At 36.8% G+C, this 22,481-nt stretch overlaps 1 protein-coding gene across 1 annotated transcript in view; it reads left to right on the top strand.

Moving 5' to 3' along the window:
- LOC108727496 (histidine-rich glycoprotein) overlaps positions 1–2,321 on the top strand; it is a 4,400-nt gene extending 2,079 nt beyond the window's left edge. Inside the window, exon 2 of the mRNA XM_018455639.1 lies at positions 630–2,321. Within this exon, the coding sequence (XP_018311141.1) occupies positions 630–2,321 (1,692 nt within the window). The remainder of the gene's footprint in view (positions 1–629) is intronic.
- The last annotated feature ends 20,160 nt before the right edge of the window (positions 2,322–22,481 follow it).

The raw sequence follows: 22,481 nt of genomic DNA, 5'->3' as shown, positions 1-22,481 counted from the left end.
TTTTGTTCTATAAACCAAAATTTTGCTGTAAAACAACAAAAATTTGGTTAAAATATATCGAATAAAAATTTTTTATTAAAATGTACTGAACACAACTGTAATTTGATGCAAACTAAATTATTTAGTTGGTATAAACAAATATTTTTGTTATTTACAAAGCAGAGAAATTATTTTGCAAAAACAATTGAATGTATTATATAAACATAATTTAGTTACTGTTAAATGTTTTCCCTTATAGTAAAATTAAAATTATAAAAATAAATATTTATATCCAAGATGTCATATTCTCATATAAGTATTATAATTATTATACGGAAAAATAATTATATCAACAGCATTAGCCGACAGCAATCTAATTAAAAATAATTTGATGACAATATTAGTGAAACAAATACTGTTATGTTCTTAGTCTAATAAAATGTTATTTGTTTTAGTAATATCGTTATTGAAACAAGATTATTTTTCAATTAGAATGCTGCTGACTAATGTTGCTGACACAACGTTATATCTTTCCGTGTATGACTAATCAAAATTCGGCAATAATGATAAGTTGCTATTAGATTAACAATCCAAAAGACATCGCCGTTCCACGAACAGGCTCCATTTACCGAGCTCGTCTGTCATCCTAGGCGTGGTTTCCGGTCGTCGGTCTGTTGCTGGCAGCAGCGACTGGCCAGGAACCTAAAACACGAGATGAGGTTCGACCGCAGGTGTCGGCGACCAAACAAGAACTGGTTGGCTCCATCAAGCTTCTGGGACAATTGCAGCCGCCTCGACCGTTCGTGCCCAAGAATCTACCGGGCATTATCGCGCCAGTCGAAAGAAATCAGAAGAAACGACAGTTGGCCGATCTCGGGCTAACCTTCCCAGAGCCATTGTTACTGCTAAATGGTCAAACTCCACTTCCGCTTCTCGAGACGACTTTTGGCGCGAGTCTCGCCAGTATCGTTCCACGAATCACTCCGCAACCGAAGCAGATTATCACGCGAATAACCGAGACATCGTCACCACTTAGTCATGTCACAATCGTAACCCCACCGATCCCTGAATCACAACGTAGAATTTACGATTTCGACAGGTCATTCCATCATAAATCCCATTCCTTCCACCATAAACACGGACATTATCACGGACATCATCATGATCATCATCACGGTCATCATTCGCATCATGACCACCATGCTAAGCACGGCCATCATCACGAGCACAAGCATCATCACGGTCATGAGCATAAGCACGAGCATGATCATCATGAAGAACATAAACATTACGAAGATCATAAACATCATCAAGATCACGATCATCACCATGAGCATCATCATGGTCATGAACATAAGCATGGACATCACCACAAACACGGTCATAGGCATGGGCATGAGCATAAACATCATGGAGAGCATAAGCATCATCACGGACATCATCACCATTCAAAGCATGAACATCACGAAGAACATAAACACCACTCTGAACATCATCATCATCATAAACATCATCATCATAACGAGCACCATCATCACCACGACCATCACCATGTTAATGAGCATCATCATCATCACAGTCATAAGGAAACTGAGAAACATCATCATCATCATGGACACGATCACAAAGAGCATCATAAGCACGAGCACAAGGAGGAACATAAGCATCACCACGGACATGAGCACAAGCACGACCATCACGAAGAACATCATCACGGCCATCATGAGGATCATCATCACAAACACGGACATGACCATAAACATGGACATCACGAGGATCACAAGCATCATCATCATGAAGACCATCATCACAAACATGAACATAAACACGGTCACAAAGAGGACCATCATCATGGTCATCATGAAGATCATCATCATCATCATCATCAAGATCATAAGCATCATCATCATGAATCTCACAAGCATGGTCATCATCATAAAGAAGATCATAAACACGGCCACGACCATAAACATCATCACGATCATCACGAGCATCATCATCACCATGAGGATCATAAGCATCACGCGGGACATGACCATAAACATCATCACAAGCATCACGAAGGTCATAAACATCACGAGGATCACCACCATAAGCATGGACATGATCATCATCATAAGCATCATGAAGACCATCACCACCATGTGTTCGAAAATCACGATCACGGGGATTATAAAAGTTTCGGCCATCATTTCGAATCCCCGCTTGTTCATGAAGAATTCATACTCTCAGAAGAAAGCGCAGCGGTTTCGGTGACACCGCCTTTAAAAGACGTTCTAAAGATCACGAAATCACCGAAAGTGAGAGAATCCATAGAGCACACGGAGGTTGAGCAAGTTTAACATATGAATTATAGCATAATACGACAGAGTTGCTTAGAAACAAAACGTATAAAATCAATTACTTATAAACAATATATATCAGCAAAATTAAAAAGAAAGCAGTTAGTAGTGGCGCAGAATAAAAGATTTCATGTATTTTAATTTGGAAGCTTTAAATTTTCTGCTACGTTCTATTTGAAAGGGCAATCTTGTAACCAAAATCACTTTATTATGCATCGTAATAATTTCTTTTGATTTTCCAATTATTGAAGGTATATTGAAATAAGTTGAATAATGGCTTTCTTTTAAACCACTTTATAAATTCTAAGAGAATTTTTTATTTCATATATTTATTATTTATTAATAAAAATGACTACCATATTTTATGAATTAAAAATTAATTAGAAAGAACGAGAAATGAAAGAACATTTGAATATAAGTAAATCACATTAAATGTTACATTAAATTTGTAATCTTTTAAATGCCTCACCGGCTTTTTTAATTTGTTATACGAAATATGGTACTCATTCATTTTCAGGCTAAATAGATATGTCAGATTAATTTTTTGTTAGCATTTTACAAATGCGATATTTAAAAAAATGTAATTTGCGCTGCTTTTAAACGAAATGTCGCGTATAGTCAACGAAAAAGTCACGTTTACATTAAAACTGTATATTATTTAACCCTGTCGTATAGGAAACTATCCAACTCAATGCTGTTCTACATTACCCGCTTTGTATTTTCTCGACGATGGCGTCGTTCAAGAAAACGATTACAGCTCGATCGTGGTACAGGTATCCCGTTAAACGTTGTTTCTCGTTAGTCAGACATTACTCGAGCGTTGTTGACACCTTTGAAATATAAAGTTTTCACCACTTTACGATCCTTTCATTTTTCCACCACCCTGGCCTCTTGGTATAATGCCGAGGTAAACGACGGCTCGTTTTTCCACGGAAGAGAGACAATATTTAAGGTTTATAGCAAAGAACGTATTTTTATGCCGCTGCAAGAAATTTTATTCGTGAGGATATAAACAAACGATGGAAAAAAAGGATGGATTAAAGTGTTAACATGTTAATTGCGTTAATTGAAATGACAGTATTAACGCGACAGTATCAAGTGACTGTATCAACACGTCAATATTGGGAAAGTTTAATCGTACTCTAGCAGAAAACTCTACGCAAATATATAAATCCAATTTAAAAGACGATTCGAAAGTTAATTTCCAATGTAATTCCTTTAGGTAGCGAGGATCGTGGTCGTAATTCTTTGACTTAAGAATAATTTACAGACGGTACTAATTTCTCCCGGGCAAACTGCGATTCATGAAAGTAATTTCTTAGAAGCCGAGGGTTAGGACGTGTGTACATTGGGAAGGATCCTTCGATACGCCGCAAGCGATGCACCTATCTCGCGTGCTAGGTAGGTAATGAATCGATTATTCAGAGAGAATCGATTTAGCTTTAGGCGTGAGCGCGCGTAATCCGTTAATGCCGTCTTCCACGACGTTGTAACTCGTTTGACAACATTGTCAACATTGGGCGCTATAAGCCCGACTTTCAATTTACTATATTGATCGAAACTTTTCGAGAGTGCAGTAGAATCGGGGAACGATACAAATCGAACAATGGTGACTCTGGATAAGCGTCATTTCCGGAAGATCCGAAAGAAGAAAAAAAAGAAAGCACTTTAGAAATCTTCGGAGAGCAACTCCCCGTCGAATCTTTCCGCACGATAAGAAAATCGAGGCAGACGAGAGATCTATGGCGGGGATGAGAAGCAGAAAGGAGATGAGACGATAAATCCCGTTTGTGGATTGAATTGACGCCTCTATATCGTTCACGGTGCGCTTCGCTATAAAGGTGTTGCCATGCTTTAAGATTAAAAGGACAGATATATCCGTCTCTGATAACGCGATAAATTCTGAAAAAAAACTGATTAAGTCGAGAGATATTTGCGAGCATTGTCATAATTGGTATATGACACTGCATATAGTACGGACAGAATAAGAATAAGAATAAAATTTTTTTTTAAATAAAAGCGTGCAATAAAAGGGAGCAATAATGCGGACATACGTTGAAGAAGATAGCAAAGTAAAAGTCGTTCCGCAGATGTCTGTCCATTAGTAAATCGTCTTTTAGTGTCATAAGTGAATCAAAGGGCAAGAAGATTCAAGGCTAAGAGAAGCGACAGACCGACGTGGTAGGAGAACAAAAGAAAATAAATTGTGTTTGCAAATCAAATTACTAGTTCCATCTTCCTTCACCGCTCTGCGTAATTTTGAATCTAAATGTTACGCCTTTGATCCTTCCTAGCTTCATGACTACAGATACAAAAATATTAATATTAATATTAATAATAATAATAATAAGCTAAATTATAAAAATCGACACTTTTTTATACCTTTGGAGTAGATCCTTTACGAAAATTTCGAATCTAAATGTTATATTTTTAACTAAATTACTTAGGAGTTATTTTAAAGTTTTAAGCGAGAGGCCAATAAAATGTTTCAGAATGCTTGCCCATCAGGAAATTGTCTCTTTGTTGGACGTGAAAATCAAGAGAAAGACAAAGAGAGGTGTGAGAGACAAAATGGGGATACGCAAGACGAGTGAGCGGGAGAAGATAAATCCTGTTTGCGGATTGAATGGCTTGCCTCGACGTCCCTATCGTGTTCAACTTTGACCTAGAGCAACTTCCGTCTTTCCACAACCGCAAACTTGTTACCGTAATGTGCCTGTAAGTCGGTCTCACCGGTAGTTCCCGGTAGTTAATTAATTAATACAATTAAGCGACGACGGTTCCCGATATAAAGTTGTTTTCGAGTGGCGCGCAAAATATGTCGCCAGGATGGGGAATAACAATAGGTACTTCAAGAAAGTGTCGCTGCAAAAGGCGATAAGAACAACGCCGGAGTAATTGCGAGTTGTCCCTCCATTAGCGAATTATCCCGTCGTCGCGCAAGGAAAACAGCGAAGGAACTGAATGCAACAATACGATAGGAAAGCGGAAGACTACGTGTTTTCGCGAGTTGGAACGTTGGTCACATCGTTGCCGATGCAATTGTTCTGCAGTCGCGCTGCGAGATAAGGAAACTAACTGTGCAAGCACGTCTGTATAAAGTATGCCCCTAGATAATAGAGGAGTAAGTGCTATTGTTTATTCTCAGTGCGATAATAGATACTAAGAGCTTTCTTAAAAAGTTGCGAGAAACACACCCGATCAATCTGTTTGTGGATGACATCTGTAACTTGATTGCAAATATTAATTTTCTAATGCTAAGCGAACTAACTATCTCTCTCCTCTTTCGATAAACCTGTTAATATAATGCAACTACGGTTTAGCGATATAACGCGTAAGTAATAAAATTATACGAAACTCCGTGGTTAGTTTACAACACCGAGATCGTGCCCAATTTACACCTGCACGCAAACTGAGAATTACTTCCATTATGCTATCTGTGCAGATCGCAAAGTTCTTTCGACGTTTTTCTACTACAGACAGAAAAATATCATTCTGTTGTTAAGAAAAGTGATTACTCAATTTATTTTCTTGCTTTTAAGTAACAATTATCTTTAATGAAAAATATTTTCGTGATAATAATCTTAAAATATACTTATTACAAGTTTTAGAAATACTCATTATTATTCTTATTCAAAATAAGAATTTATTTTCTTTTGAAGAATAATATTATAAATTGATCGAAGAAGCAATTTTATATAAATCGAATTTATTTTAATGTAATAATTTTTATCGAAGTTATAAACTTGCTATTCAGAATACATTTTGACTAAATTTGATGCTTGTGATAAACTTATGATAAATTTACGGATGTATAAACTTTTAAAATACTTGAAACAAGTAATACTTGTGTACAGTAAGTATTTTTCTGTATGTAGGATTGTTTACCTTTCCTATAAAAAATATCACGGAACATTATATTCTTATTTAATAAATTTCTTCAATAAATTTGTTGCTGTAACCTTAAACTTGTAATTTATTTTTACTAACTCAGCTATTTTTACTAACTCGAGACTTGTATAATTTAATTTTACAAACTATTTTATAACCAAGATTTTTCGCGCTGATCATATTCCCTCCCCCCTCCCAGCTAGAAACGATTCGCTAATGTAAAAACTTTTTACATTATTAGTACAGTAAAGAGATGAGGTCTTAAGAAAGTAGAAAAGAGATAATTTTAATACACAAATGGAACTTGTGAATGCGTATTCACAAGTTTCGATAATAATTGTTAATAAGGATGGACTTTATGTTTCAGTAACATTAATTATGCTAGGCTACTTCCTCGGCAGTACTTTCAGCCGGCTATTATTTAAATACGCTTTTATTTTAACGAGTCAAGTCTTTTATTCATTCATTGATGCAAGCTCTGCTAATGAGGGCTGTAATCAACAAAAGCAATGGATATTAATATTTCTGTCAGTCTTATGATGCTAAATAAATTTTCGAAATAAAATTGTAAATTGCCAATTCACAAAAGAAGCGAGATGGTTACAAACTAAAAATCTATTCACAACGCCCGCTATCAGAAATTTATTGCATTGTCTGCAATTTCAATAAAATGGTTCACGAGGTAACACAACGAAAATATTATTTATGTTCGTGTTCTCTGTGTCGAGGTACCGCGGGCGATTCATCAGATCGCAAATATTCTCGCTGGGAAAATGGCCGCCATCGCAATCACGAAAGCACTGTCAGAGCACGAAGACGGCGGGGGTTCGTTCCAACGTGGAAAGTTATCGGTATCTATCTCGACGAAATCCTCGAAGTTCGCAGTGTCTGCTCGTGAAATGGGTTAATAAATCGTCCGGCGTGATACATTTAAGCCGTAGCGCGGCGGCTGAAGGAATTGTTGCAATGCGAAGGATCCGGGATCGAGGAGCACGGATCCGGAGGGAAGAAGCTACCGCGGATGCCATCATGGGATTTAAATTCGTCCGACGGGTTTATCAGCATGCATTGGCCGGCGCACACTTGGTCCAGCGCCGAATGCTATTTCTATCTTTTGTTCTCGTTTCTTCGAAAGGAAACGAGAACACCGTGGAGATAAAGAGATAAAGCTGCGAGAAGAATCGGTAAAGGCCCGGAGAAAGGAGGCTCACGGATATGGGAAGTGGATGAATTGTGGCTGCTATGGGCAAAAGGGGAGAAGGAAGCGATCATAACTCACGACACGTCGAATCTGACAAATAGATCTACCGTCTCACGTGGTGATACCACGATATCATTATGCAGTTACGATGCAAGAGCTGATATCCTATCAGAGTCGATTTGATTAAGGATCGAGGATCCGATGCAGATCATTTTACATACATAAACTTACTTTTACATACACACTGTTAAAATCATAATATCGAAGCATACCCAACTTTGAGTTATTTTTAATCATTTCTACGAGACGCCACTATTTCTACTCAATATGTCATTAATTCAACTAACACAATGGAGTTAAACAATTTTAGTCAAGAAATGTAAAATTTAGTTTATTTACTAAGTGCATACTAATACAGACGGTGCTTATTTTAATATGGATGTTGTTTATTTCAAAACTAAGCAATTCGACTACAGAAACTGATTGATACATTGTAAAAAATAAAATGTTAATTTTAACTTAAAGACGTAATATATATCTAGTTAACATTCTGAGACGTCCAAAAATATTAAAATTAACATTTTTGTGTTATAATTTTAACATTTTTGCATGTCTCAGAAAGTTCATCACGTCTTTAAGTTAAAATTAACATTTTATTTTTTACAATGTATATATTTTGACACATGGAAGTTAAAAATAACAAAATCTTATTTCATTCAAGGGATTACTACCATTGCTCCTTTAATATCTAAAAGTGTATACACACTCACACATGAAAACTGCTCGAAAGAGAAAATTTCATGAAAGATCACAAAGATGGAGCGTGTGCAATTCTTACAACTGCGCTAATCTAGACAAAAATTATCTTGCCTTAATGAATATTACCTTGTCCCGTGAATTTTAAGGCCATTTTTCGACTTTTGAGCCAAGGAAATAGCCTTATCTGCGCGGTGCAATTTAAAGATGATAACGAGAAGAATGTAAAAGATCGTGGGAAACAGCATTTAACAATTAGGAACAATTTCTACTCGCTCGTAGAACTTGTTCGCCAGCGACGTTGACTATCTGGGTCAAAGTTGGAACAACAGGAAAGGTGAAGAGCAACTTTAGGAAAATAAAGAATGGGCATTTCCTTTCAACCATTAGCGAATTCGTATAGTTGAGAAAAAAAAGAAGATTCTTGTTGTTGCACTGGATCAGATTGTAACAAATAATAGTGTTTTTCCCAAAGCGCATTTGCATGTATGTCTCTCTGTAGAGTATAACTAACTTTGAAGGAAACGCTCACTGACATCCTCTAGCCAAACATGTTTCATTAATTACTTCTTTCTTGTTGATAGAAGTTTTAAATGTTTCTTGATACATAAAGAGATCCTGCAGAACGATTTTGCTGAAGTATCTAAAAATTTGAATTCAGATCCGAAAAAATGTATATATAAATATTATATTATCAAAATAATTACGTAGGAATCTCAAGCACGATAAGCAATGTTACAAAAAGTTTTGACATTCTAGCAACTAGTTTGAGTGTTCTACCTAATTATTCTGATGGTCCAACAAATTATTGTCAGATCTGTATCTAGCTAAATTTTTAGATTCTTGAGCAAAACTGTCCCGTCCGTGAGTCAATTTTTCGAAAATTATTTTTTCTTTCTGTATACTAAAATGTATTCTGAATCATTACACTCTTCCTTTTACATAATATAATCTCGCAATTGTTTTCAAATAATCAAATAGCAAAGTTGATCGGCGATAAGTAGAGACTGCTGTTAGCGGCGTAAACTGGGAGAAGTGAAATTTTTCGCGACGTAAAGAAAATCTATAAATCGTCGCACCAGTCTATTTTTCTTACCCGTCGTGCTAAGTGACTGGAAAGAATTCAGTCGGTTGCCATGTGAAATGTCAGCACCATCCGGCTAGCTAACACTCTCTGAAGCTAAAGGGAATCCACACAACGATCGGGAACACTAGGAACGCGACTCACAAACGATTTATCGATAATTGATCGCGTACACCCGTAAATTGTATTGTAATGTTTGCCCGATATAAATCCTACAAAGATTATGAAATAGGCTTTCGATTAACTCTGACGAATTGATAGAATTTTCAATTTGGCAAAAAGATAAACATGTTTAAAGTGCATACTTATCCGTAGTGCATACTCAATATTGGATGTAACTCAAATTCTTGCTTTAAGTTGATCACTTAAAAGTGTAGGGCCACTTGAGGTAATAAAGGAATCATTTGCAGCAATGAACGTAACGAGGCTTGTACTTTTATTAACCTGATTGCGCAACGGTTACCAAAAAAATAAATACTAAGAGAGAAAGAGAAAACTCGCGGCGCCATTTATTACGATTTCCAAGATGCATCTATCTTCGCGCCGAAGATGGTTACGACAGCACCAGGCCGTTAATCGGCGCTGAAGAGGCCGCGTCTAACAATCAGACCATCGGGAGCATTCCATGAGGCATTTATCGATAATCGATCGTAGTAGACCTCCGAATCGCAGACGGTTCCATTCTCGTCCCGGCTCTCCTTTGCCCTCAACTCCCATTTACCACCGACCGTTCCTGCTTCCTGGAGCAGGTAAAGGTGCATTCACAAGCGCGCGACAAGGAGCACTTAAGCCGTTAAACTCAAGAAGGATCTTGTTTCGGGCTCCACGGAGCTGTCACGAGCACGTTACGGAAGCAAGCATCGACTTGTGTACATGGGCACGGAGTTATGCACAAGAGAGCTACGTATGTATGGCCAGGCCACGCGTGTATATGGAAATGCGTCGTTAGACAGGTGCTTGAGAACCGCACCGCATGCCACCGGGTAATTTCTCATAGGTGCGACACGTCGACTCCGCAGCGACGCAATTTGCCACCTGCAATGGTTTGTCCCGTCTGTACGGAGGTTTGCGCCTGTACGGGAAGAAATAAACGCCGTCGCACCCTTTTGCTTTTCGTCTCGCGGCGGTTTCTACAGATAGATGAATCGCGCCGGAGCAAACGACTTTTTTAATGGATATCCCGAGACTCCGAGTGATAAAACGGTGATATAAAATCACGCGGGACCAAAGCAGCAGACACACGGAAAGATTTTGCTGAAAGATCTAAAATTTTGCTGGATACAGATTTTAAAATAATTTTATTGGATTTAATCGTTAAAATAATTATAATATAAATTATATTATTATATTATATTATAAATAATTATAAGTTATATTATAAATATAAAAACTAAAAAGACAGTCGAAACGTCCGAATATTATTGTGTATACGGTAACATTTTAGAATATACATATGTAGGTTTATAGTGCATCTTTAACTGCGTAGTTCATTTTCATTTGCCTATCATTTGAAATTAATCTTTTAATACAAACTCAAAAATGGTAAACAATGCTGCAAAAAATTTTGATATCCTAATAATCAGTACAAATTTCCAACAAAATTTATATCCAGTAAAATGTTAGATCTTTCAGTATAATTATCTTTTCCGTACAGTAATGATAATTTGTAAAATCTTGGTGATAATAAATTGTTTACAGAAAATCTTCAATTTCTATAGATCAGTCGATTGATTTCAAAATTTTATATAAACATACGCGATAAAAATTAATAAATAAATCAATTGGAGTAAAAAAAAATAGTTGCTTTTTAAAAAATTATATTGCAACTACATATCTTTTTTGAAAAACAGCTATATATTTTCTTTACATCAATTTATTTATTTCATTCTGTGCATAAAAGTATTAAAATTCAGTTATCAAAAAATTAATAGTTTACGAAATAATTTATATTTCATGTCAAAATGTGCTAAAATAAAGAATAAAATATCTCATAATCTATTAATTTTTTATATTTCTACCTCAATACTTTTGTATGCAAAATAATTAAAGGAATATCTCATAATCTATTAATTTTTTATATTTCTACCTCAATACTTTTGTATGCAAAATAATTAAAGGAATCATATTATATAAAAAAAATTATATAATTTCATTTAAAAAATGACGATAATCTTCTTATAATCTTGAAAAATTAATTTTTATCGAAAATTAATTTTACCATTATTCAACCCCCTGCAAATACGCAACTTTTATCCAAAACATTTTTGTTTATCAAGTTCAATTTGCGACATATTCCGGTGATTTGTTTTAGATGCCGCACCCTATATCATTTCAGCTATTAATTTATTGCAATATTCGATTATTGATGTAATCTACATTCTATATGATCGATCTACATAATTCTTTTGACTAGTTCACTCTCTCGACACCGCAGCTCCGAAAGGATATCAATCTTTATTCTTTACGCTTCGATAAAAGGCCAAAACAGAAAAGAATATACAAAATTCTTCTTTGCTACAACATGAACCGTCAGTTATGGTATTGCCACATTATCACGAATATCCATTAAAAAATATCATACCACATGATATACCTATACAAGATCAATGACGCGAAACGAATTTCTCCTCTTCAGCATCGCAAAACTCTCGATCTTAAGTGTATGATTTGAGAATACCATTCGGTTTACATTCACACGAAACATTTTCATCTCGGACTCGCGACTTTTATGCCTATCACGACCGATGAATAATTCACGCGCGGAGCGACATGAAAAATCGTCGACGCCTTGTATTCTCATCTACAACCGTTCTATCGTTTTCCTCCTGGAATTCATCGAATACTCTCTTCTAGCCGCGCACGAGGCGGGTCAATCGATATTCAGTCGATGAGGCTAATGGTAGGTATCGTGTAACGCCCGGCCGATGTCGTTATTACATTGAGATCACCACTTTGGGCGTGGACGCAATTTGAAGAGATAGCCCCGGCCTGTAGTCGTATATTATGAGCTGTGAAAATATCTGCGTCGGGGAGTCCGATTCATCGCCGCACATTTTAGTAACAACGGGAGCAGGCGGCACTTTTCCCATTCCCGCGTACGTTGCGTGAAAATACGAGGTTTTCACACAAAAATTGAATAATTTTCAATATCGTTGATCGATGTGAAAATAAAAAAAGTAAAGTCCGTCGTTACAAATTGTTATGGTCTATCGATGACGTGATCAAAGAGACAGAAAATTCACTATTGAGTCGAATAAATTCGTTAATACGTTTACACTTTTTTACAATAAATTGCACGATTTCATGCCCCAACTGGCGATCGATGCAAAAACGTCTTTTGTGTATTGGTGCCTCCCGGTCTATAGCAATAAATTCTAATTACAATCGAATACTCGAAGATACGCCGGTAGTACCATGCGAATCGCTGCACAATACCGTACAGGTGGTGCAATATATGCTCGGCTTTATTCATATTTCTCACGCTATTTCTCCCAATAATCGAGTGTCGCCTGCTATCGCGAGCAGTTATTCCAGCATAATGGACGGCAGCTTATAATAGTACCTTACGTCTCGATAGTATGTTGGAAAATACTGTTTTCTTGCTACAATTATTACCATAATATATATATTATATAACTACAGCTTGCTATATAATTAAACGGGAAGCCATGACACAACATTTGTCACAACTTAAAAGGAGATTTTAAGATAAACAAACTTTATAACTTTTTTAAATGCCTATAACTTTATAACTTTTTAAATGCCTAACCAGGCTAATAAAATTTATGACGTTTAAACGGCATAAGTTTTTCGAAATTCTTGCTCTTTAGAGACGAAGATTTATCAAGGAAAGGAAGAAGACAGCTTATGCCATTCATTTTTCCGTTCATTTTTCCGGATTCATGGATACACGAATACCGCCACACCGAGCATCTCAATTAATATTCGTTAGTTATATTATACAATGTTCAATATTTCGATTAGTTTTTTATATTTTATTATGGTTTTCAAATAAAATTATAGATTTCATAAGTTCTTCATATAAAAAGAATAAATAGCAGTTCAATATCGACAATTCAAAGGACTCTTTGATGAAAGAAGTCAAAAACTCCGTAATACCGATTGCTCTTGCAAAATTGATCACTCGTGTCCCTTTGCATGCAAGTCCCTCGCTTACCATGACCCAATATTCGTACATTCGTCGTCGCTTTTATTCTACGCCAAAATTGAATTCAATCCGATAACGCCCACCGCTGTGCATATAGTCTCACACGAAACGCAGCGTCGATCGAAAGCCAGCTAGAGATACCTCGTACCAGGTGGAATTTCTCTTGCCAGTTGTATTATATTCTGGCGTCCTTTATTTATACTTCTCACGCTATTTCTTCCCAATAATCGAGTGTCGCCACAAAATTATTCTGGATCGAGACCAGTTTTGACTTTGTGCGTTAAATATTACGTTTGCCGACTGACACCAAATTGAATCGAAAATTACAAAAAGAAAACGAGATTAGGGTATAATCAAAGCAGTAAATCTTTCCGAAGTATGCTAAATTAAGTACAAGTTTTCAATCCGTGCATTTTATTACTTTTATAAGAGATACTTATTAACATTTATAGGACGGAAAAACCATTGTGATAAAAATATGATGCTGAATTCGTGTCATATTTTGAGACAAGAAATAATGAATTATAACAAATATTACTCTAGGAGAGAGAGAGAATAGCAACTTTAAGTGTTTTATATAATTATTTATAACTAAAAATCTCTAGATACTTCAGCAAAACTGTTCTTTCCATGTATTGTTACAATAAATGGTTTCCCGATGCCTCGGGCGAACAATCATGTTCTTTGGACGTATATCCGTTATATGTTTTTCTTTTTCTACTTTTCCGAAATATCGGGCTGATAATAATCAAGAGAGACGAGATGAGTAATAATTTCAACCGCAACGACGGAACATCAAAACGCCGTAGGCGACTATTCCATCCGATTATCGTTATCATAATCGCAATGACCGCAATCGCGATGGACTCAGGTGGAAAAGAGGCCAGCATGAGATCGTGATGACGGGCGCCTGTTCTATATGACGTGCACATAGAACGCGACTCCAGTTAGCCGACGGGTGAACCTGGATAACGTTAACCTGATTTATGACCAGAGCCGAAGGCTTTTCGAAATTTGCATTGAGTCAGTGAGAGATGAATATGCCAGCAAGAGAGGGAGGCGCAACGCTACCGAAAGACAGAGAAAGAGAGAGAGAGAGAGAGAGAGAGAGAGAGAGAGTGAAGAGAAGCTGGAGAAGCACGGCGGGAATCAAAGTTATGAGAACGGTCGGTAGGAGATCAAGTAGGTGGCGAGAGGCAACCAAAGAGGGAGATTAGGCCGAGCTAACGAAAGGATAACTCGATAAAGATGGCGGGATAGCTCGGACCAAATAGAGTCCCGACAAGCTATATATCTTCCCTCTTCCTATCTCTTAGGAAGTGAATCTGTTTATCATCGTGATACACACGAAATTAGATCCGTCCTCTGCAAACACTTCGGTTCGTTTTACGGATTTTCTGCCGGTCATCCGCAAAATCTCGATTAAGATTTAAAAAAGTTCTTCTTTCCCTCTCCGATTCACGTAACATTACCACAATAAGGTAGCCTGAGACGAATCGGATCAATATAAGTTTTGAGACAGGTTAAGTCCGGTTCAACCAACGTAAGATTAACTTTAATGTTGGTTTAATTTACCGTTTATCATTTCTTAATTCTTAGAATTAGAAAAAAACATCTTACATTGATGGAGCCGGACCTTAATTAACAATCGTTATTTTGTGTTCCAAATAGACTGTTTAATCATGCTAGTTATTTTCGCGCGTTTCCTCTGCACCGGAAATAATAAACAACAATTCTATATTGTGTGTAATCCAGTGCCAGTCAATGATACAAGCGCAGAGATCACGAATACACGAAGAAATTTTGCCTATCACATAAAATCACTGTAACGAAAAAGTATTGTATATTAAAACTTTTGTAAATTGTTGTAATGATTTTTACAGGATATAATTTGCTAAATCAGTTTAGTAAACTGGTGATCCGCTTCGCCGCAATTCGAATTGAATAAATTCCTCTTTTTTTATGTTTTTGCTGTGCAAGAAATACCACGTTTATGTATTATTTTTATTGTATGACCAAGTTGTAAAAATTAAGAATTTATAGTAAAACTTAATAACAAAACTTTTGATTATTTTTTTTATCAATAAACAAAACTGATTCGATTCATTTCGATTTATTCTAATCTATAATGTTTGATTTCTTCCTTTGAGGCAGCAATTTCGTAAAAATCAATAAAATATTTTTATTAAATAATCGTTCATATCTGCGTCAAAGTATTTAGCAGTCTTTCATTTTCTCGTATCTCTATGAAGCTATTTAAATATAACAGTAATTCTGTCTAGTCTTTCCTTCTCGGGCAAAAAGAGAGACAAATATGCGAAATTATTTCTCGACATATTTTCTTTCTTTCCTACAATGCAAAAATTTCCCTTGCTCCGTTATTATCTATACTACAAAAGCTCGCAGTAGCAGCGTAAAGTAATTTACGAAATTGTAGTCCGTGCTGTTCCTCCACGGAGACATTAATGCAGAATCCTCCTACTTCCCTACCACGTGTTTCTCTGTTCTTTTTCGCGAACATTTTATTCTCAAGGCCAATCATCCCGTCTCTAACGTAGGTATCGCAGTGCGAAATACGACGGAAGAAAAGGCAAAAAAGAAGTATTGAAATCTTGTAACATAGCAGTGTTTTATAGCTACAAAACGGGAACCCAGCGTATTCTGAACTGGAAAAACTTTAGTGGTCTTCATCTCACGTCGTTCGAAAAGGCGACACGCTGAGACAAAGTAAGATACGAATGCGAAACGTCGAAGACGGGCGTCCGCGTTCTGTCGGAATAAAAGATAAAACCGCGCGTATCCCGTGCACCAGGGAAGTGGCACGACCATTGGCGCGACAGTATATCGCGATGCGTCGGAAGTCGACGTAAGATACAACATAAAGTTGCTGGTATGATACATAACAATGACGCAAGGGCCTGACAACTTTCCTTGCGGAGAACTTGCCGAGCAATAATTCCCGGGGTGCTGGATGTCCGAGGGGAAAACTTAGACTGAATTCGCACAGCCGGCAAACACATTCGCGATATCTAAAGCTCTAAATGTACCAGAGCGCAAAAGCCATGTTTGGTCTAATAATACCATATTATATTAAAGAATTACTATCCCCCAGCAAACATCAAGTTACATGTAACGTACATGTTAATTGTAATTTCTCACTCAACAATACCTATAACCTATAACTGTAATATAACACACGTATGTTATATTAGGGTTATATTGTTGAGTAGGAAATTATACACTCTAAAAATAGCAGTGTCTATATAATTCTCACTGTGTTGGTGGTTAATATTAACACCAAAATGAAGTAGATTTAAGACCATGAATTTTAAATCCACACCATAATGGTGTTGATATAAACGCTAGAGGTTTGAAATCCACATAATGTTAACATTAACACCAACACAGTGAGAATTATATAGACATCGCATGAGTATTAAATCCACAATAAAGGTATTAAATTCACCGATATTTTTTAGAATGCTTATTTATTTATTAGTTTATTTATTAAGCTTATTTATTATTTATTAGTTGCTTATTGGATGATAGACTATCGAGTCAAAAATAGCGATTAAAATAGGAAAGTTATTGGCATCCGGATCAGATAAAAGGATTGCGTTATCCTAGTACATCTAGAGTTCTAGCAATGTTAGGCATTCGTGCGCTTCCTCATAGAATGAGGGAACGAAGTAAAAACGTGTCTGTAAGTTACGGATGCACTCTTCGCTTTTCTGCACGTTTAATTAGACCCTTGCCTCCATCCCGTGCAGGACCACAAGATAAAAAGTTCTCCGTTCGGCAGGAACGGTCGATATAAAATTGCGAGGTTACAGACCTATCTTCGGGAGTGCCAGTTTTTCGCCAGTTTTTTCGAGGAAAGAAGACTAGATGTAACCCGGACGTAAGGGGCGGTCGACGCAGTACCTTCTTTTTTCTCTACTTTACGCGAACGAGCAAGTCTGCACGCTATAAAACTTGTATGCATACGATGGAAGTTTGACGCGTTCACGCTTGGAAGGGAAGAAATTTAATTTCAACCAATATCAAGTAATCTGCAAGAAAATTCGCTAATTTATTTCACAAAAATTCCATGAATAAATAAAGCGTTGCTTTGCCGAAGGATGATATAAATCTCCGAAGTGAAATTAGGACACGCGGGATATCCAAGAACAACAAGTCACGATAACGTCAAAGTGACATTAAAATGAATCGTCATTGATAGAGAAAAGTGACTTTTAATAATCTTTTTGGAGCTATTTTGATGTCACTTTGACTTTTTGTTCTGTTTGAGTTCACTGCTGAATTTATAATGTCCCTAATTTAATGATTAAAAATAACTTAAATTATACCCAATTTAAGTTATTTTTAATCATTCCTGTAAGTCGCAACTGCTCCTAAATTTAATATGTCGTTAATTTAATTAAAACGATAGAATCAAATTTAATTCAAGAAATGTATTAAATCTGACTCAAATTTAATTTACTACTTGTTAAGTGCATACGTTAATGTAAATGTTGTTTACTTTGTAACTGAGCGATTTAACCACTAAAATAGTAAATTTATTAGATGTGGTTGTTTTTAATACATATGTGTTTCATATTAAAATAATACATTGAGAAAAAATATACTAAATTTTAAGAAATATTTGTTTGGATAGTACTAACTCTTAACATTTACCTACAATAAATAAATATATTTATTATAAAAATAAATTAAGTAAAATTTTTAAAAAAACGATGGCTAAATCAAATTAATAGAGCTTTTATCAAATAAATATGTGTTCACATCTAGTAAATATTCAACTATATTATTCAAGCTAATATTTATTAAAATTTACTACATTTTTTTCTTCAGTGTACACTTTAATTTATATTTGGAAGTTAAAAATAACAAAATGTTATTAAAGAATTGGTTTAAATTTGATCTTTTAATATTTAATAACAGGGTAGCTACTTTGAGCACACGCGGTATTATCATTTCAGCAAACCATGTACATAATCCTTGCAAAATTTGCTGATCTGTTACGCGAGAATGCAATGACAATAAATACAGCGTTATTCTGTCGTTCGAAAAATGATAGTATCGTAAGTATCTAAAGTAAAACTTGTACCCGGCGCCCTGGTAGCGCGTGTTTAAGCACGCGTGGAGCTACTCGATTCGATAAACCATGTGTACAATCGTTGTGACATATGTGTTGTCGAAGCGCACGTATGTACCCTTTGTGTACAGGGGTTCAGCAAAGATAGCGGAGAAAGAAGGTAGCGCGTGCTCGGCCTAAGACCGTGACACGCGGTGTCGAAGAGAGTACACTGAAAAAAATTTTGTTCATTTTTGGTCCAATGAATGATCGTTAATCAATGACCGACTTAATGTTCGACTTAATGTAGTTAATTCATTGATATATAATAACTGGATTCATTTATACAACTATATATTCGTTCTTGCAATGCATTCTAGTAATAGTTTTATAAGCTAAATCATTATGAGAATTCATTGGACCAATTTTCATTATTTTTTCATAATTCAATGAATATTTTATTGTATTTATGTACAGTTTTGGTTCAGTGTAGCGAGCGACACTTCGAAAAGGCATCGGAGATGCACGTCGCTGCGCGGTGCAACGCGGTGCGACGGGGCAGCCTCCGTGTAACGGGAGAAGATCGCAGAGAGACGCGGAGGCGCCTGCGCCCTCGACTGTGTCGGAGTTCCTGCGTGCGTTTCCAGCAGTCGGGTCTTCAACTCCGGACCGCGAGCAACGGCACGATCTGCGCCGTCGTCCGCGTCGCGACGCACCCACCCGACGGAACCACCCCTCCGGTATATGTGGGTCGTGATTGCGCCGACCTATCCCACTGCACACGTCGGAGAAGAGATCGAAGTAGGATCACGTACGAAATTTCGAGGACATTCCGGGTTTCTTGCCGGAGCATGCCGGTCGTTTCATCCGCACGCCCGTAAACAGGATCTCGCAATCTCGCTTTCGTGAAGGGCAAAACTAGTATTGAAAAGCTTCGTAAAAAGTTTCGTAGTTGGCCTGCGAGGAAAATCGCGTGGAGGATCTTATATCGGGAACTTCACTTCTGTGACTTTTTATGAGCGGAACAGATGCGTCCTGCATCCGCATCCAAACTTTTATGAGACGTGTACCGTCCTGCGGAACGAGCACCGGAATTTTTATAGGAACGAAAGGGCGGAGAGAAACGTCCGTGGTAAGATCTCGCGGAGAAGCATCGCGTTTATTTAAATCGCACACCCTTCGTCGCAACGTTACATACAAAACGATTTTCATAAAAAATATTGGAATATTTTCAAGTCAGTTGCGGTAAATAAAATTGTGAGAAGAAGCACAGTTTCAAAAGATAATTTGCCGTTTTAAATAGATAAATAGATGTCAACGATTTTATATAGTTCAAACGCTGAATAGAAATAATTATACAGAGTCACCCCATTCGTGTTTGACAGAAAAATCTATCATAGTTTCGTCGAAAGCAATTCCAGTAACTTGGCGGCGATTCGATACACTGTTGAAAGAAACGTTCGAAATGTCTACCGAGAAACGCAGCTGTCAGGTGCATCCGTCTCGATTCGCGTTTTTACGGAAAAGTCTGCGGCTATCAGCGATGACTGTACATCTTGCCGATCGTTAAATTAACTTGTCACTTTTCCACGTCACGCTAAAATATGGGTCGTTCGCGCGCGTCTTCGAATATTAAACTTACGACGTCGATGAAGTTCCCTCGCGTCAATTAACGCCATCAAACGTGCCCTATTATAAAAAAAAAGATATGCTCGAACGGCGATTGAAATAAAAGTTCAAATCACCGCGATGACCTGCATTCGATATGGGAAACGAAATTTCGTTTCTCTGTGCGTGAAAAAGTTTTTTCATTATAAGTTCGAATAGACACATGCTTCGATAAACAATGTGGCAGATGCTAGATAAATATATCCGCTGTGCAAATAAAATATAGAATTGTTCCAAACTTTTCACGGTATTGTATATCTGTCTGTTGTATTTTTTTATATATTAAAATTCTATAAATTAAAAACATTGCTAAAAATTAATTAACAATCCAATATGTGATTAATATAGAGAACGATTGTATCAAGTTAAATTTTCGCACCGATCGTTACCTCTAGTTTCAAAACGTGTACCCAGCAAATTATAATTGTTTCAGATCTTCTTCATAAAACGAAAGAAATATATGACGAAAATCCTCCGTATTAACATAACAGAAGGGTAAGCCTTTTGTTAATGCATAATTTTCCTTTCCCCTAACAGGTTTCATAAGATTTCCACAAGAAATGTAAAAGTGAAAACGGAATAAAATCTGTGCAAAATTGTCTTTTGGAAAGATAAAGTTTTTGAAACGAAATTTATTTACAAAAATATAAAAATTTTTATATAAATAAATTATTTGTATTATTTTTAAGATACTTATATTAGCATCAGTAATATTAAATTGCTTATCAATTTAATTTATAAAGTACGTATCTACTCCAGCTTCAGTCTAACAATAAGTATCAAGATCAATAAATACTCAACGCATAATTTGCTTGAATTGGAAATTGTAAAAGTTGACACAAAATATTTCTTGTAGACACCAAGATCCGTTTTAATCGAACATGACTCTCTTCACTCATTTGCAATAAAAATTTTTACTGTTAAAATTTGATATGGGTATTATTGGCGGAATAGTTAAAGAGCACCTAATACACAATACGGCATATGCCGCAACTGTTGAAAAGACATGATCGCTAATGCCGTTAGCATTAATTAATCATTGGCATGTAGATAAATACCATGTATCACGGCGTTAACCGGGCGTGAGCGACCGCGCGTCTGCCGATAATTATGAACAAGCTAACTCATTAGTCGCAATCGACGTTAACGGCCTCGTTGTTGCAAGCCATCCCCTTCCCTCGGTTTATCCTGTCTTCTATAAGCTGTCGAATTATCAACCGCGATGAGAAGATTACGATCGTTCGATGTGACGCATAAAATGAGATTACGTGTCAAAAAAAAATTATGGCTATAGATGATTACGCGAGAATTATCACCGTAACGTTCGATGTTACGATAACTCGAAATGTTGCGACGGAAATACCCGCGGGAATAACAGTGACGAACGGATTATAGTCATCAATTATAGCTGATGCTATGCACCAACTTGATCGCCTTTCCGTAATCCGACGCGATGCTAACCAATCTGGTCTCTATTAATTTTGACGAGAGTAAGACATTAATGGAGGAGATAATCATATTATTACTAGAGGGAGACCGAAAATTCTACTCGCTTTACCCGGGACTTTGAGCTGGCGTTAATTTCTCTCGGTACGTAGCATCATTGTTACAAAAGCCAATTGTTAATGTGGATATTAATTTTTAATTACGTTCTTTTGATCCACTATCGGTTCATTCATGGCTACTGCGCGACGCGATGGCAAACAAATTTAAAAATGCAGTTCGATCGAGTATGTAATTTATCAAAGTGACATTAATAGTGCATTTTAAAACTTTTGCGATAATTAAAATCGAACTATCACGTAAATTTCAACTCGTACCAATTCGCCGACCTATATTCCTCGTCGAAGATTCCTCCACGTGATATTTCTTCGCAAATCGAGCTACGAGTTAGAAAAATCTACCTCTTACAGGTCAGCGGAAGTTAGAAAATATCCGGACCGAGTAGCAATTCATTTCCTAGTGACGTCGAAGCCGTTGGCTGTGGCGCCGTGAGATCCGCCCGCCGCGTTCCAAGTGCGCAATTAATCGCGCAACTTAATCGAGTGCCGAATTAATCGCGACGGATTTACGGGCCGCGTTGTGTGACAGTGACATTTGCCGCACGATTATGAAACGACGTGGCCGATGCAAGTGATTTAGTAACAACGAAGAAGAGGAAGGGCTAATTCTCTAAAGGGAGAGAAAGAGAGAAAAAAGAGAACCGTCGCGAGGATATCGGAAGATGGATCGCGTATCAAAAAACATGCCGGAACACTGATCCCCGACCGCGGGAATAAAGAAGGAACTAGGGAAAGGTTTTCGCGCTCGGGTAG

The sequence above is a fragment of the Mycetomoellerius zeteki genome, unplaced genomic scaffold, assembly GCF_001594055.1.
Source record: "Mycetomoellerius zeteki isolate Tzet28-1 unplaced genomic scaffold, Tzet1.0 scaffold5, whole genome shotgun sequence".
Classification (NCBI taxonomy): Eukaryota; Metazoa; Arthropoda; class Insecta; order Hymenoptera; family Formicidae; genus Mycetomoellerius; species Mycetomoellerius zeteki.
Note: the sequence above shows the minus strand (reverse complement) of the source record. Positions and strands in the feature narration are given on the sequence as shown.